At 32.1% G+C, this 17912-nt stretch overlaps 1 protein-coding gene across 1 annotated transcript in view; it reads left to right on the forward strand.

Annotated features, from left to right (window-relative positions):
* The window catches only part of Smp_152840 (putative atp-dependent RNA helicase), a gene marked incomplete at its 5' end in the record, with an annotated part of 41935 nt that extends 24974 nt beyond the window's left edge, over positions 1–16961 (forward strand). The window contains 7 exons of the mRNA XM_018794073.1: positions 384–923; positions 2821–2887; positions 7011–7086; positions 10275–10425; positions 13047–13124; positions 14797–14871; positions 16687–16961. Of these exons, the coding sequence (XP_018648522.1) occupies positions 384–923; positions 2821–2887; positions 7011–7086; positions 10275–10425; positions 13047–13124; positions 14797–14871; positions 16687–16848 (1149 nt within the window). The 3' untranslated portion in view covers positions 16849–16961. The remainder of the gene's footprint in view (positions 1–383; positions 924–2820; positions 2888–7010; positions 7087–10274; positions 10426–13046; positions 13125–14796; positions 14872–16686) is intronic.
* Between the last annotated feature and the right edge of the window lie 951 nt (positions 16962–17912).

Below are 17912 nucleotides of genomic sequence, written 5' to 3' on the forward strand. Positions count from 1 at the left end.
TACACCATTTGTGATTACAAGTGATATTCTCTAAAAAAAAATTGTTACTCCCACTATTAATATGAAATGATCTTTACTACTGAAAATAATAGCTTAGGATCTGTCCTAATAATCTATCGTATTGAATAAACATGCTGTATAAGAATATGAAGTTTTAAAAAAATAGTAAGTAAATGATGAGAAACCATGACGTCAAATAAACATGCTTTACATTGTTTGGAGATTTACTTGTACCATTATCATAAATGGCAATTGATGTATGTTGTAATTCAATTGGTTATTTGGACTAGTTGTAAATATATGTAATTTTATTATGTTTACAGTTAAATTCGTTTATTTTATACGTTCATTAATTACTTTATGTGTGTATGTTTTTCGTTTAGTTGCTAGGCCTTGGCCGTGTAAAGTCTTTCTTAACCAACTGTCTTGACTCTCCTTCTGAAGATGCTATTTCAAAAACCTTAATATTTCTTAGACAAATTCAAGCTCTGAAGCTAATCGAATCGGAAACATCGAATTTTAATACATCTCATTCAATAAAATCTCGTGGACAAAGTCATAAACTTAATCGAAAATCTCTTCGAGAATTTTCAGAAGCTATTAAAAAGGATGTAAACGCTAGTGGTATAAATATTTTGGGTTCTAGTTGTATCCATTTAGATTCAACAGATGAAGATGACGATGAGTTAACTCCTCTTGGTGTACATTTAGCCAATTTCCCTTTGGATCCACAATGTGCTAAACTCCTAATTTTCGGTGCATTATTCGGTTGCTTAGAACCAATTTTAGCTGTTGCTTCGTGTTTGACATTTCGTGATCCATTCGAAGTACCTTTGGAGAAACAACAAGAGGCTGACCGATGTCGAAAGGAATTGTCTCAGAATTCTTTTAGCGACCATTGGGTATTTGCTACAGTTATTCAAGTAAGATACTATCTTTTAAAAAAGATTTGCTTTTATAGCCAAGGTATGGATTTATTATCAAATCATAAACTTACAGACGTTAGTTTTATAATTATTCATCTCTAGAATTTTATTAATTTTGTATACTTTGTGCAAATATAGATTTTCAAGACAAGCAAGAATATTTGACGATACGTACCGATAAATACGAAACTTTATTCCATATTCATTATTGAATAATTTTCTTATACAGTTATATATAATACAGCTTGTATTTAAATTCAGCTTTCTGTTTATTCCAAAAAGCAGGAAATTATTGGATTAGATAGTATGATGTCCGTTTTACTGACAGTTCGACTTAATTCTAAACAATAAATCTCTCAATGCCTTGCGCTTAAATACGTTAACACATATTTTTGTCATTTAAACATAATCATAAATTCCTTCTACTTCTCTTTAGTAATGACACTTAAGTCACTTTTGAACAGTGAGTTGCTTCTCTAACGTTAAGGAATAACTTTCAAACCTATTTATCAGGTCGTCACATCACCAACTCTTAAAATGAACACAAATTTTCCGGAGGTTCTACATGAACTGGATTATTACTAGCATAGACGGAAAACATATATTATATAGCCTTTTGGTTTCATGTAACTTGTCTGTCGTAAATAATGTGTTAGGCTCACTGAGTCATATCTTCTGGTATTCAAATTTTACACGTTGAATTCTAAATTCCGAGGTCCACTTAAGCCATGATACATTCCAATAAGCTTCTGAAAGTTCATTTACCAAGACTTAAGTTATTTATACTATTTCTGGGTTAAAGTTAGTATATTGACGTTCAAACAGTAAATGAAGTTAGGTATAAATCGACAAATATGTGATCGTAAAGCGAATAAGTTTTATTTATTTATTTAAACTCATAAATATTGGTACAAGGAAGCACCAGATACTTATGCGCCGCACAAATCTCATTCGATTTGTGTGGGGGCTGGGATACTGCACAGGTGCCCAGACTGAAGCAGGTGGTTTTCTTAGGGGACCACACCCGGAGCCTTTGACCTAAAGGTCTGATCCACAAGGCAGTGGAGCATCGTAAAGAGATGCAGTCAGTGACCATGTAGCCAGTGACCAACAACAGGTTCATACGCCATTTGTTCCCTCAGGATACTGGAGCCCATGTGCACCATTGGTTTGGAATCAGGGTTTACAAACTCCCCTAGGTGGATCCTCCACATCCACCAACCCAATTAAAGAGCCGGACATTCACTTTTCGTCCTCTCAATTTCGTAAACGACAGTAATGCCACGAGAAGGCAGTGAGTAGGACTTCCCTGGCAGATGCTTTATACGCATGGCCATCTGAGAGCATTTCGAGAGGGAAGGTGGCCCCTTTCCACTCTCAGCCGTGCCAGAGCATTCTGGGGCATGAGTAAACGACTGATAGAATATACAGCTCATTATCATCGCAATAAAAATGTCCTATTAACTGAATAATATCTTTGGTGTCGTTGAGTTCTCATTATTTGTTTACAACCTGCAATATATAAAAATCCAGACTAGAAAGTAGATTGTAAATAAATCTGATTGAACGTTGTTGTGGGTTTACAGCTGCACAGTATAGCAAAAATGTAAATAAATTAAAGAGACTGTATAGAAATTTATATTTATATAATATTTAGATATTAATAAAAGGAACTATGTGTATGAGATTGTATTACATCTTGGCTTTCGTGTGTTAACCAACCAATACACTATTTATTTGATTTTATGAAGTTGTTTCTCTTTCAAAATTTCTGTTTCATCTGAAATAATGTAAAAATTATTATTTAGGTGTTATGAAATATTTTAAATACTATTGTATAGTTAAATACCTATTCATTAATTTCACTTTACCTTATTTGTATAAAAATTCCTAGAGTTATAACGGACTGAATTCACAAATCGAACGTCATCAATTTTGTCAAAGATATTTTCTTAATGAACGTACGATAAAGGTAATTTGATCAATTCTCTTCTTTATCACTAACTTTTAAAAAAAACCTTGTTTTTTTTAATTTAAAGTAGTTCATTAGGACATATTTTGAATCTCTGTGCTTTTTTAAAGCTTAATTCAGAACACAGCAAAAAAATTTCATTTAGTGTCGTTCCATATTGTTAAACAACCAAATACTAATAAAAACAGACGACCTAAGACAAAAGTCTTTCGTTTTAGATAGACAAATAATTACAAAAGATCCAACTATATTTATGAATTGAAAAGGAAATCAACGACATTACTGAATGGAAAGCATAAAGTGACCGAGTTTTAAAGCAGCTAAATAGTGAATATTTCTCTCTCAATCAAATCAATTTTGAGCTATACTGCTTAAAAAACTCAAACCTTATCCAAACAGCCTTTTGATATAGTGAGATAGTTTCATATCTTGTTTTAAACGCTCATATTCATTTCAGTTTAGACTATACTGATCGGTGTGGTGTTTCAGAGCAGGCAGATATCTAAGCATGCATCACAAATATCACAAACATCCAAGTGCTTGACGTTTAACCTCCTTTATATAGTGATATAACCATACTACTTTTTTACTCTTTTGATCATAAACAAGCAACATTCCGAAGACTTTGACAATCAGATGCCGTCAAACTAATCACTTTTTTATACAACCGAAAGACATATTTCGCGAATTTATATTGTCACAGACCAAACTACTTCTCTCCATATTCACTTATGATAGGTTAACGATATATCTGCAGTATATTTAACTTATTAATAACTACTTCATATAATCCGAATAAGTAAATTCTTTGCATTTAGGTTGCTTCATAAACGAATATGGTTTTAAATCTGTTAATTCGTGCTGGGTTTATATGTCAGTAAATATATTATCATATAATAGATTCTTGACTTCATTTCAAGACATCATCATTGGTCGATTGTACGTATGCTATAGCTAATATTTGGAACAAAGTACATTATAATTGACCAGGTAAAAATGTTGGCATATGTCTTCCAATTTTTTTAGAATCAGGCTCTACATTAACTGACTAAAGTGCATTGTACATTTCAATAATTAATTATACCCTACAATGACTAGAACTATATTAGAAATAGAATTCTCATATATATATATATATATATATATATATATATATATATATAAACAGTCTACAATTTTATGCTTCAGTAGTACATTTGATAGCCCAATGTGTTGCATCGTCACTACCACCCTATAAATCATTCTACCCATCCAATCACACTTTGTAAATATTTGCTGTTGACGTCACACTAATCCCATTCTACTACTTTTGCATTTGGTTAGTAAATCTTTTGAGCACATAAAATTATCATCGTATATTGGTTACTCTACATTCAATGAATATGTATCGATCAATGATTTAAACACTTGATTTCCATTGAAACATCAAAATTAAAATAAGTATAGTTTTCAAATCCACTTTTCATTTATCTCCTTTCATAAAATATACAACCTGAGAATAGGTACAACCTATATAACCCACTACAAGTCTTAGTTATCTTTAATGATTGAATACACACATTAGGTACAAAATTAACAAAGATCCTTGGTATGATCAGCCCTAGCTTAAAACTTTGTTTTATTATAGAATAATTTTACTTAATTATCCAAATAAAAAAGGTGTCATTACCATACTAATTAGTATTTACTTTTTTTGTGATTTCACCTTTTGGTCATCCATTAACTTCTTGCACAATTATAGTAATGGTAACTAACCGAGTGATAAGTTTGTACAAATTTCTTTCTAATAAATTCAAATAATCAACTCCAATGATCGCAAAGTTGCCTACCTTTTTGATCTTATAGTACGACATTAAGGATCAAATTTTTCCGTTTCGTATCCTGTTGGTTAGATTATATAATTGCAAGTCATTCTGGACAATATTACCAAAATCTAATTCATTTAGATGTGAGCTTCGCAGTTTCTTTACAAGTATTAAATTAGCTAATTCTCATGACCTTATTTATGAATGGTTATTTTCATCTACCCCCAAATGCCCTGGTACGGCCGAGAGTGGGGAGAGTCCGCTCTCCCTCTCGAAATGCTCTCAGATGGCCACGCGAATATATAGCCTCTGACAGGGAAGTCCTACTCACTGCCTTCTCGTGGCATTACTGTCGTTTACGAAATTGAGAGGACGAAAAGTGAATGTCCGGCTCTTTAATTGGGTTGGTGGATGTGGAGGATCCACCTAGGAGAGTTTGTAAACCCTGATTCCAAACCAATGGTGCACATGGGCTCCAGTATCCTGAGGGAACAAATGGCGTATGAACCTATTGTTGGTCACCGGCTACCATGGGATTGCATCTCCTCACGATGCTCCACTGCCTTGTGGATCAGACCTTTAGGTCAAAGGCTCCGGGTGTGGTCCCCTAAGAAAACCACCTGCTTCAGTCTGGGCACCTGTGCAGTATCCCAGCCCCCACACAAATCGAATGAGATTTGTGCGGCGCATAAGTATCTGGTGCTTCCTTGTACCAATATTTATGAGTTTAAATAAATAAATAAGCATACTTCTATATACTGCATTCTTACTAAATGAAATATTTTTTTATTACCTAATAAATTGTTATACAAAAGACTTATTTTAAATCGCACCATCTTATTGTTGATTGATCTGAATTGAAAGTTCCATGGCATTTTTAGAATCTTGACGTTTTCTCAGTAGAACATTCAATAGTATCTATGTAAAATACAAAATGGAGCTCTTTATCAGATATTGGATGTTTTTTAAACCTATTCCACCTGTCCAGATAACTCGTACAGCAGTTGCTGTTTATATAATGAAAATATGTAAATCAGCAATATTCTTGTATTATATATCTTAGATTCTTGTGACTTCTATAGATAGATAAATAGATAATCAAATATGCCTGAAAATATTTTAAAAGTGTAAATAAAATTCATAATATGGACAGTAGTTGAATAAATAATGTCCTCCAGTTTCAATTTTCTCTCAAACATTTTGGCCACTTTTTTTAATGTATACAAATATTGTATTTAGCTTACCCGTTTTAAACTTCTATAAACTAAGTTACTACGAATGCTAACTGTATTAAATCACCTACAATAAATTATCGTGATGTTAAATATTAGGATACAGTTCTAGGCACATTTTTCTTTTTACCTAGCCTTCGAATAAAAGAGCGAAAGATAAATATATTTGAATTCAAGCACCCTATGATGAATGGAAAATTAGTTATAACAGCTGAACTGATAGAAAATTTTAATGATTTATTACACGATATTGATTGTTAAAAACATTTTTAAATTATTTTTTGAATAACTACAATGTAAATTTATGCCAAAGAGATATTTGTTTCAGTATTGCATAATTATTGTTGAGAATTCTTTGTTGTGACAGAACTTAGAGTATTAAACTAAGCTATTTTTCGATATTATTATTGTTATTACAGATTGTTTTCATTTCATGTTTAAATGATTTGTGTCAATTAACTGATAATTTTTTGACCAAAATTTTTGTCTAATCATTACTGATATGAGCATCTTTCATTTCATGCCAACAAAACTGTTGCAATCTATAAAAGAAACAAAAATATGATTTTTAATTTAATTGAAGTATATACGAAACATGCTTAAAGTATCATCTATTTACTAGAGTTGCTACAGAGGTGCCATGTATCATTTCATGTGGAATTGCCATATGATGGGCAAAAAGTATGCCTAACAGTCAAATCTTTATTGATTATAGAGTGGCCTACAAACTAAATTCCTTCAATCACCTATGACATGGTTTCATAATAATAATTTGTATATAAGTGTGCCATTTGATTACAGAAAATGTATATTCTTCAGGTTAGTGGTCTTATTCTTGATTTTAAACTATCCAGAGACTTGAGTCAACTATTCTATCTACAACAGCCGTCATGCGGTTCGTTCTTCTTGTGTCAACTTTTAATTACTGTTGCAAAATATTTGACTCGCCAAGTGAAGTTAATCATAGTTAAACATAATTGTTTTCCAAATGCTATGTAGTGACATCTTTCCATTGTTTTTAAATTACTATTTATGTGTTACATAACTATCTTTGTTTCTTTTTATGATGAAACAGGGAATATCAATCTTTTCCGAGCTATAATGTGTGCAGCATTATATCCAAATGTTGTAAAAGTGGATCCAAGATTTACGTAAGTTTTACTATTATTCTCATTATTATTTTTCAGTAGTCTTAATAACAGTCTCAAATTAATGTAATGAACTCACCATGTTGAATAATAGAAATTAATACACTTGTCTGTTTAATTTGAACAAAATAGTCAAAAGTTAAGTTTATTCAAATTACAATCAGCATTTAATGAAAAGGCATCCTTAGTCCAACACCATTGTTCCCTAATCTGTATGTGTATGTATTTTACTTTGCTCTATACATTCATCATTAGTTAAACAAAAGTAGTAATTATCTGAAATTGTCAATTAATTGGAGTACTGACTTCTTTTTAAATTTATCTTTCTGTATGTCGATTAGAGTGTAAAATTATTTTCTTGTTCATAGTTCAATTCTTATTTAAAAATATTAGGAAATAGTATTCAAATGTTTGTAACTACAATTTGTATCTTTAAGTTGTGTAAAGTCAATTCACTTGTACACTTATTAATTGTTTCATTTTTGAGATTACATTGTATAATAAATGCTCAGTATTATGACACCGATTGATGTTCAATTTTGCATAAACAGTGTTTGTCACTGAAAGGAGTACCAAAGACGTACATCAACCTTATAAAGGCTCTCTACTCGAACACGACTGGTCGAGTTAGAGCCTATGGCGAACTGTCATCAGAACTGATTACCTCAAGTGGTGTTCGTCAGGGCTGTCCACTCTCCCCATTCTTGTTTAACTTTGTTGTTGACATGCTTTTAGAGATATCACTTTCATTATCTCAATCTCCTGGAGTTGAACTTTTACCGGGAGACTCACTTGTTGACTTAGAATACGCTGATGACATAGACCGCTTCACTTATCTTAGAAGTCTCATCAGCCCATGTGGTCTGGTTTATGACGAAATCTCAGCACGGATGCAGAAGGCTCGTCTAGCTTTCGCCAACTTGCGTCATTTATGGCATAGGCGACATATCCGTCTAGTAACCAAAGGGCGGGTTTACTGCACAGCAGTTCGTTCCGTCCTATTTTATAACAGTGAAACATGGCCGGTAAGAGTTGAGGATATTCGTAGGCTACTCGTATTCGATCATAGGTGTCTTCGAAGGATTGCTCGTATATCCTGGGACCACCGGGTAAGTAATGCAGTTGTTAGGAAACGGGTACTAGGTAAGGATGGCAAATCGATTGATGAAGTAGAGAAACTTCATCAGCTGAGATGGCTGGGACATGTGTTACGTATGTCCGACCACCGACTGCCCCGACGTGCAATGTTTTATGGTGTAGGAGTAGGTTGGAAGAAAGCTAGGGGTGGCCAGACCAAAACGTGGCACAAATCGATGAAATTGGACCTAGCCATGTTGGTGGATGTAGACTACCTGGTTGGGATGCGCGAGATGATAACAACTGACGGTTAGAGGTCATGAATGTCATGGCTCAAAATCGTTTGCAATGGCGAAGGTGCATCCACTCTTTGTGTTCTCCCAAATTCTAATCTTTTGAATTCTTCATGTCCGTATCCTTTCTCTCTTTCCAAATTTATTTCACTGAATTATACTTCTTAAATAACATCTTCAGACCCTAATCCTTCACATAATGCTTATACTCTTACTAGTTCTACCACTATGGGTTTTGAATCGACAACTGCATCTATGTGCTAATGTGGTATGGCAACTCGAACTGATGTACGTACGTACGAAGTTCTACGTTGTGACTGACTGACTGACTTGCATAAACATACTGTTAGTCATCAGTTTAGGCGACCAACTTTCAGCCATCGTGTCACAAGATTAAAATCTTCTCTATCTATCGTGACTTCCAGACTCACTCTTGTATATATTCATTCTTTCATTGTTGTCTTCGTTGACTATATGAAACGTTTTGTGTAATAGAATCTATTTCTTAAACTTTAATGGTTTTCTGAAAACTGTGGTTTAAATTTATCAATGGTTTTTGTAATGAAATTATATCTCTGTAAATATTAATTTTTTTATCCTTTTGTTGTATATTTCTTCGAAATATCTAACTTGCCATTTACTAATACTAAACGTCCTATTAATCTCCAAACTTATAGATTAGTTATTTAAGTAGTAACGGGGCCCTGTAATCTTGGAAATATGATCTGTGTTTTATTTACTACCCTAGCAAATATCTTTTCTGCATGCACTTCCAAAAATAATCTTGGTAAATTTGTGTTTCTGTTAATACACAATTGGTATATATGAGAAAAAACTCAAAGCAAGTTAGAGTTTAGGTTGAATGTTCTAGGTAAATAACATGAATTAATCAATTATCGGAAATCGTAGGATTGTCACCTTGACGCACAGTTTCAGTAAGAGTAGTGGAGAGTGGAAAAAGTACAATTAATCCACTACTTGTTGCTAAACTACTCAACAATTAACTAATATTCTGTTTTGTAATATATTCTTCAACCTCTCTAACATTGAAAATTGACAGTGAAAGATTTTGTACCTTTTCTTAATGGTTATCCAGATTTTATCATACTCAACACTTTAAACAAGCCAACTTCATCTTTTCAACTGTCTCCTTGATAAATTTATTCTTTCTGTTGGTTTTTTGCACAATATGCCGTTACATTGTTATTGTTGTAGTATTTTTTAAATATTCCACATGTAAAATTTACGTCCATTCCATTCCACTCCATCATTATAATCTAGCTTCAATTGACTCACGCTTTCAACTATGAAAATACTAAATCTCCACAAAACATCAAGGAGTTCTAGTGAGAAGCAGTGACCAGTGGAGTTCAAACCACGCCTGTTGTGAGATAGGAACTCACTGAAGACAATTGGTGAACGGTTGCTCAACTTCGTGGATCAGTTGAAGTTAGGCATTAACACCGTTGGATGCCGGCTCAGTGGTCTATCGGTTAAGGGCTCTAGCGCGAAACTGGTAGGTCCTGGGTTCGAATCTCGCGGGTGCGGGATCGTGGATGCGCACTGCTGAGGATTCCTGTAATAGGACGAAACGGCCGTCCAGTGCTTCCAGGTTTTCCATGGTAGTCTAGCTTCAATTGACTCACGCTATCAACTATGAAAATCTTAGAAATGTATAAAATAAATGTCTACAATTCAATGTCTTTTTCATTATTGAAGTGTTTTCTTTTAATCTTCGTACCTTAATGACCTACTTTTTGTATATAGATTGTAATAATATTTTGTATTTATTAATATTTTTGTTTCTTTGTAATAATTTAGTAAAGAGGGCAAACCTAAAACATCAGTCATTATGGCTTGTCCATCTGAAGGTAGAGCAAATATTCATCCATCATCAGTAAATAGTAAAATTCAACCAACTGAGCCTATATGGATGGTTTATTTTACAAAAACTAAGCTTGAATCAGGATCTGTAAGTTTAACCTTTTAAAAAAAGAAATTGATTGATTTAATTAGTTATATTAACTGATACTTTCTCTACAATCATAGCATATACATGATTCGAGCTATACAATCAGGTATCATTTTGACAGCTGTTTACTATTTCGTAATTTTTAATGGATAACATTTTATAATTATTATTGTGGATGGAAAATGATGTTTTGGTAAATTGTAGGCTACCTTTTATCTTTTTAAAAATATCCTTTCGGAAAAACAATAATCCATAAACTACTAAATGAATATATTTTTTGTTATTTCATATGCTGTTTCAATTTGCATCAATAATGTCTTAAGCTTAGTTACATTAAGATTCATCTCATAACAGTTACTATAATATATAGTACCTGCATTTAAGTCACTGACATTTTCAGCGTCATTTGACCTGTGACATAATCTGTTTAACCTTTATTGCCATTCATTCAAATCAAATCGAATGGTGAGTTAGTGACTAAAATACTTGACTTTTAGTCATCGTTTTACGGACTTAACGTACTTTTGTCTAAGTTAGCTTTCGGTAATCTGAAAGTGTCACAACCCCTCACAACTAAGGTTTGATTCAAGGATTCGTGAATGAATCTATATATAGTTTCTGAAAAGTATGAATTTAAAAGTGAATCACCAAGAACCAACGGATTAAGGTCGTTACATTCAGTGTTTAAAAGCCGTTTCTGAGAAGTTTTTTTCCAAATCAGTCTATGATAAATCGGAAGAGATTAATGAGCAGTAAAATGTTATTTGGCTCATTCCTTGTAGAAAGGTTAGTATTTGACTTTACATGAGTTATATTTGAATGGGCTTTACTTGCTGGAAACAGTGAGTTTCTAAATATTCTTATATTTAAAGATCACATGCAATATATTTTGACATTTCGTAGTACTGCAGAGCTGTATAAAACAGATTTCTTAATTATTTTGTCTAGTCTAGAATCTGTTTCTTGAAACGTGATACCTAGAAAATTGACTTAACTCGACGACTATAATCAGAGTTATGAAATAAATAAGGCGATTATCGGTATAAAAAAAGTGTAATAGAAAGTGCAAATAGTGATTGAGGAGGTTCCATATGTTTATAGTTTGATCGGAAAAACTGACAAACTTGGACTAATGTTATCCAAGACACCAGTTGTCTGATATTTAATAATACTTATTATACATTTATTCGAGTAAACTTCCAAATACTTGACTCCGAAATTGTACTTTTTGGCGCTTAATTCCTGCTCGCTATTTTAATCACTTAGTAATTGAACGTTCTACTACAGGCTAGAAACAAGTTTATTTCAAACAGTTTAATAATATATCTAGATCTCATACTTCAAAGAACATTCAAAACCTCTTTTTTATGTCCTTATTTTATTTCATTTGTATTTTTCTTTTACTTATCAACTAGAGGAGGTCATTTATACATTTCTCCAAGAATAAAAAACAGAATGCTTGCGTGTCCAAAATTAATTTTTCCATTCTATCATAAGTCTCAGTGAGTTAGGTTATAAAGTAGTCTAATCTTCATTATATATTTAGGTCAATTAATTTAGGGTGTGGCCGATAGTGAAATCATGTATACTTTCATTTCATTATATCACGGATATGTAGTCAATTTATGTAAGGTGTTAAATTCAGTATTACTAGTTCTTGGACGAAAACATCTTTATTGTCACGTGAGCATCGTATCTTATTAGTTATTAACTACAAAACTTTGTTTAGCGCTTCACCTCTTTTAATATTTTATGCTCTAGCTTACAGTGGTTCTCTTCATATTTCTTCAATCTTATTACATTTATTCGAATCGCTATTCCACCATGATATATATCCAATTTTACTGCCATAAGTATGTAAACTTTACAACAATTTTGATTTCGAAATATTGTTAGTTTCAAGCATCTGATAAGAACCTAACGAAATAAAATGAATTCATTTTATTCTGCCCAATCCTTTGTTTTTCTCTCTTCAATGAAATTTAGATGAACATTGTGATAAAGAGCAGACACTTCTACCATTTCATCCTGTCATTAAGACATGTTATTAAACAGTTAAACAGTAAACAAACTTGAAAAACTCCACGAAAATGCATCCGTTTTATCCGTATCACTACCACTTTGATTCACTTTGAACTGTGTAATCTAGAGGTTAAGACTATCACGTTTTTGTCAACAAAACTCATACCTTAGTATTCAGCGACTCTCAATTACCACTTCATATTTGATTGTGTTTAAACTTATTTCCACTTACTCCATTACGGTAAGTGGTGGCTTGATGTTATACACAACACTATTGTGTGTATGTTCTAAGTAAATGTTGATTTTCATACAGCATTAATTTCCATATTCTCTGACAGGAAATAGATCACATTCTAATTAATATCATCATTAATATTATTTGCCTAGAATATAATCAAATGGTTTTTCTTCAAATTAAATAATCTATAGACATTAATCTATCATCCTAACTAAACTAAATAATGAAACAAACTTATATATAAAAATTACTGAGCATTTCTAAATTATTGCTTTTCTTTATAACAATAATAATAATAATAAAGAACAGGAAAAAGTAAAAGCTACTTTTAAACTCTTGATTTCATTGATTTGTTTTCCAGTATCCATCCATATTCGACTCAACTGTTATATCACTGAGACCTTTGCTATTTTTCAGTGGTAATATAGAAATATCAAAGGTTAGTGCTTTGTATATTGTTACACATGCCATTACTAACATTATTTGAGATGAACTAATTATTTCTTTCTTAATTACGAGTATGAAAAATCAAATTTTTTTAGAATAATACATTGTGCTTGTAAATTACAACAGAAATTCTGTCATATTTTTCTCTGTAAGTAACAGGTTGTTAGATTATGTTGAAGCTAGAAAAGCGTAATGATCAATTTTTAAATAGCTTTAGCTAAACTATGCTAAATTGAGAAGACAAAATTAATAACACTTAAATTTGACGATTCATAAAACTACTATTAGCAAAAGATCTCTGAAATAACAATTTGATAGTCTTCAACTGTTTCTTTTTTTGTTTTGTTTGGCATTTGTTCATGAATATCAACCTTAATTGAAAATTACTGAGAATTATTACCAGTTTTATATTTCAGACTAGCTGAAAACTCAAATCTGTAAGAATAAGATTTGTAATATGGTAATCAATGTGTTGTTGTAAATAATCCTTATAATTTCTCGAGAGTTTTAAAAAGTCCACAAATTGAAACTCCTCACAAGGACTTACAATGTCAAATAACGTGTTATGAACAAAACATTCCCACTTTCTTCTAGCTTCACTGTCCCTAAATTGTGTTAGTTATGAATACCACTAAAATACCGTGCACAAAACATAATGTGTTGTTAATTGGCTCTATTTATCCAAACACTATCCTATTCAAGTATAAATTAACTATAGATTTAGTTAGATACTCAACTAAGTACGCTTCATAATTTTAGCGTCCGAGTTAGCTTTTTAGGTTCGTATTCGAATCAGATTAATGACCGATTTCATCAATTAACAATACATACAAATAACATATATTTTGCATCTCGTCTTGTCTTAAAGGATTTTGTATGCATACTTCTCTCTCATATTTGTGGCAAATCTCAAAGTAGTTAATAGATCTTTTCACAGTTCACTTAATCTCTATGCTTTGTGACTAACAGATTGCAGTTATCATAATTTAGAAACATCTCTACTATATTTTACTGTTAATGAAAATAATAAATACATTTCCTTCTTTGGCGACAAGTGATGATTATTTCAGTTATGATGTACGGTACTCGGCCATACAAGAAAGTACTTATGCGGTTTTCGTTGCCTGCTTACCAGAATTAGAAATCTAACTGTTTACTTGACATCATGTTTTTTTAAACGATGGATTATTTTGTATTACACAATCAGAAAATATGGACAAGAATAACTGAATGTAATTTCTGTGGTTCTTCATTAAAAAGAGAAAACTCATATCTCCTTAAAACCTTCCTCTAGACCCTGATCAAATAACAACATGGGTGTTTGATCGTAGTATTGAGTAATACAATTTTAGATCTATCCTTGTTTTCAGTTATAAATATTCCTTGTTAATGAATTCCAGCATGTACTATAACCAAATCTGAATATTTCTATCAGTTACCACTAACCATTTAGTATCAAATACAATATCGGGTTATTTAGCTTACTAAAAACATTGTAAAGTTAACTGGTGAAACTGTTAGCACTGGGTAGACATATTTCGTTTTACCAATAAGCGCTTTTTCGGTGTCACAACCTGTTCTTTTTTCCTTGTTTGACAATGCATAAAAATTTTTATGTAGTATGCGCCGGCAAAAAGTAATAAAGTGTTCCTCTACTTTTATAGAACGATACAAGTCTTTTCACCATTGATCAATGGATTAAATTCAGTGGGGAGTTGAAAGTAGTCAATTTATTAAAAGTTAGTTCCAAAGTGATTAAATGTATCCTTTCTTATTGACTGATAGTTTAATTCATGTGTATTTATATGCATTAATTTTACATACAAACCATCAAGTTAATGTAAAATAAAGTCCACTGTTACGTAAAGTTACAGCTTACTATATCCACATTAAAAACTTAAGTGGCAGTGGTCCAGTCACTCCTGAGCTCAACACAATATAACATTTCATACTTTTCAGTGAGTGATTAATTTGATAAATCATGCATTCTAGGAACCTATTAGTCCTCAGGACACTTTTCGATAGCTTTTGATTCAAATAAAGAAAATGCTACCTTTTACTTTACACAGAACTGCGTCTACAAATTATATTGTGTGGACTGTGATGTCTTATATATTGGAAAGTATTTTCTTGAAATTCTGAGTCCAGCCAAAAAACATCCAAGCTAATTAATAAATACTTAGTTATCGTGTAGAATTCGATAAGCTTCGAATCCAATCAGCAATAGCAGTGGTTGCTATCTTCAATGACTATAAAATAAATACTAAAGACATCGAAATAATTCAAAAAAGCTTTTCCAACGATATAGGAAGGTGAGTAGCCCTCAATAGAAAGGAGAACGTGACAATCATCCAACTTGAACCGTTTATCCAAATAATACATTTAATTTTATTATTTTCTAACTATTAATGCATACATACATGCACAAAGTTCACATTGTTCACACTCACCAGCGTACACATAAATATACACAATGATGTCCCACTCACAGTCACCTTGACCAGAGCAACAAAACATAGATATAATCAAACGTCTTTTATTTTGATTATTTAGATATTCTATCCTGGTTCTGTATACTATTTAAATTTGTATTAATTTAATTCGCTTCTCTATTTACTTACTCTCTGAAGAAACGACTTAAACTGAATAATAGTTATGAGACGTTAGGAATTCTCATTAGGATGCCACATATAAATCATGATTTTACTAATAACATCCTATCAAATGCTCGATTTATTTAAAATCATCAAGTCAAATTTTCGTATTAAAAAAGTCGTATGAAGTGGAAATCCAATAATTATGTCAATTAACTAGGAATCAAGTTGCTATGCTCAAATAACTGATTATGATAACCGCCCTCATACCTCTAATAACACTCAAAATCACTGTATTCATAATCAGTCTTTTTCTTCAATTCCTATTATTTCTCACACCTCGACTTTCAACACTAAACTTCTTCTTTCGGCTTCCTCCTCAAGTGTCGCCATGGCAAACGATTCTAGTGCGCAAAACACTGTCCCAGGTCTACTGAGACCTGGGACAGTGTTTTTTGGTGTTGCGTTGTTTGGAATCAAATTGTATTATTTGTTATACAGTTTCCTCCTTCTTACAAAAAAAGGAAACGTGTTCTGTATTCTCAGCAAACACTTAACAACATAAATTGACCAAAGAAAATGAAGACTTTCCAGCAAAAGGTAACCGGTTACATGTGGTGGTCTATAGTAAAGCAGAAAAGCGTTATAAAATTATCAAAAATAGTCAAATTTATTCAACTATTAAATGTAAAAGTCTACAAAACTGACGGGATTTTACACCACTTAGTAAAATCACCGAAGATTATCAAACCATTTCAAGCACCGAATATGATAGTCTATGAGTGGGTGTTATTTCAAAGTAATTAAAGTCATCAAAAGTTCTCAAGTATTGATAAAACAAGCACATAAACGTCAGAATATTATTTCACTTCCTATTGGATAGAAAGTAGATGACAATTCTTTATCAGCTATCTTTTAGTCGCTTTTTTTTATATGCATTCATGTCAACATTTCTTTTAGGATTTACGGAAATGCATGGATGGACTGTTAGAACAGAAGTTTAAAAGTCCTAGCGTGGCTAACTGGGATAGCACAAATAAGGAAGGACGACTCCTCCAAACGATTGTGGATTTATTAACAAGTGAACCCCCTCCAGCTGTTCAAGTTGAGAAATTATCTTAAAGACATCCTCCATAAGCATCTATAAATAGTCATTCGCATCACTAATAACTTTGTAGATATATGTTTCAACATTTTTGTTTGTTAATGACTTAAAATAAATCTTGTCTATCACGAAAGATAACTTTTCGATCCGTTCATTTGTGCATTGTGAGTTTGATTACTTAACATTCAATAGGCTTATGTATTTTTACACAGAGAACTAATTTTGATACCCTACGTATAGAAAACTTCCAAAATCAAACAAGAAAAAGAGAATCCAGCGAAGAAAAATTTCTTTCCGACGAAATCATTTAGAGATCACAATTGATAATAAACTTATCTTTCATCTTCCTTAGGATTTTAATTAGAATCTGTTCTGTTTTTTCAGTTGTGTCATTTTGAACGGTTTCTTTAGAGAATTTGACCGTATCAGATAATATCGAAGATATTTTGGAAATATAGTCAAGGCGATAAGTACAATTCTTTCACCTTTGTCTGGACGACATAACACTTAGTCCTGATTTTTCCGAAGATCAGATAATTGAGATTTATGTTTTTTGTGAGTAATCGACTAACTGTATGGATTTTATTTACATATTGATTACAACGATCTACAAGAGTTGTTTTGAAATGCTCAAAATCTTTATTAGATACTGGAATAAGGTCATTTGTTTGACGAATAAGGCTTTCAAATCAAACAAGTTGTCATCGGAAGAGAAAAGTTGTTTATTTATGACCCGTGTAAATTCTTCTACAGTTGGGAATCCAAAAATCCACCACATGAACGAAATCACTGTATGTTAAGAAGCAGAAAATAAAGGGTCCTTACAATCAATTAGTAAATAAACAAGAGTAGTATTCACTAACACACAGTCCAGTTAGAAATGCACCCACAAATATTTTCTGGAATAGTAAACTTTCAAATTTCATACCAATCGTCTTCTATCTTCAGCATTGTGGTGATACAAATGGCATCTTTGTTTGTTGGCCTAGTGTGTTGAACGTGATCATAAGTCGAAAGTCGGTCTGATAACCTGTCATTTTCATAGTACACATACGTCTTCTAGCAAATCAATAGCCTGAAA

Source organism: Schistosoma mansoni, chromosome 1 (genome assembly GCF_000237925.1).
Source record: "Schistosoma mansoni strain Puerto Rico chromosome 1, complete genome".
Classification (NCBI taxonomy): Eukaryota; Metazoa; Platyhelminthes; class Trematoda; order Strigeidida; family Schistosomatidae; genus Schistosoma; species Schistosoma mansoni.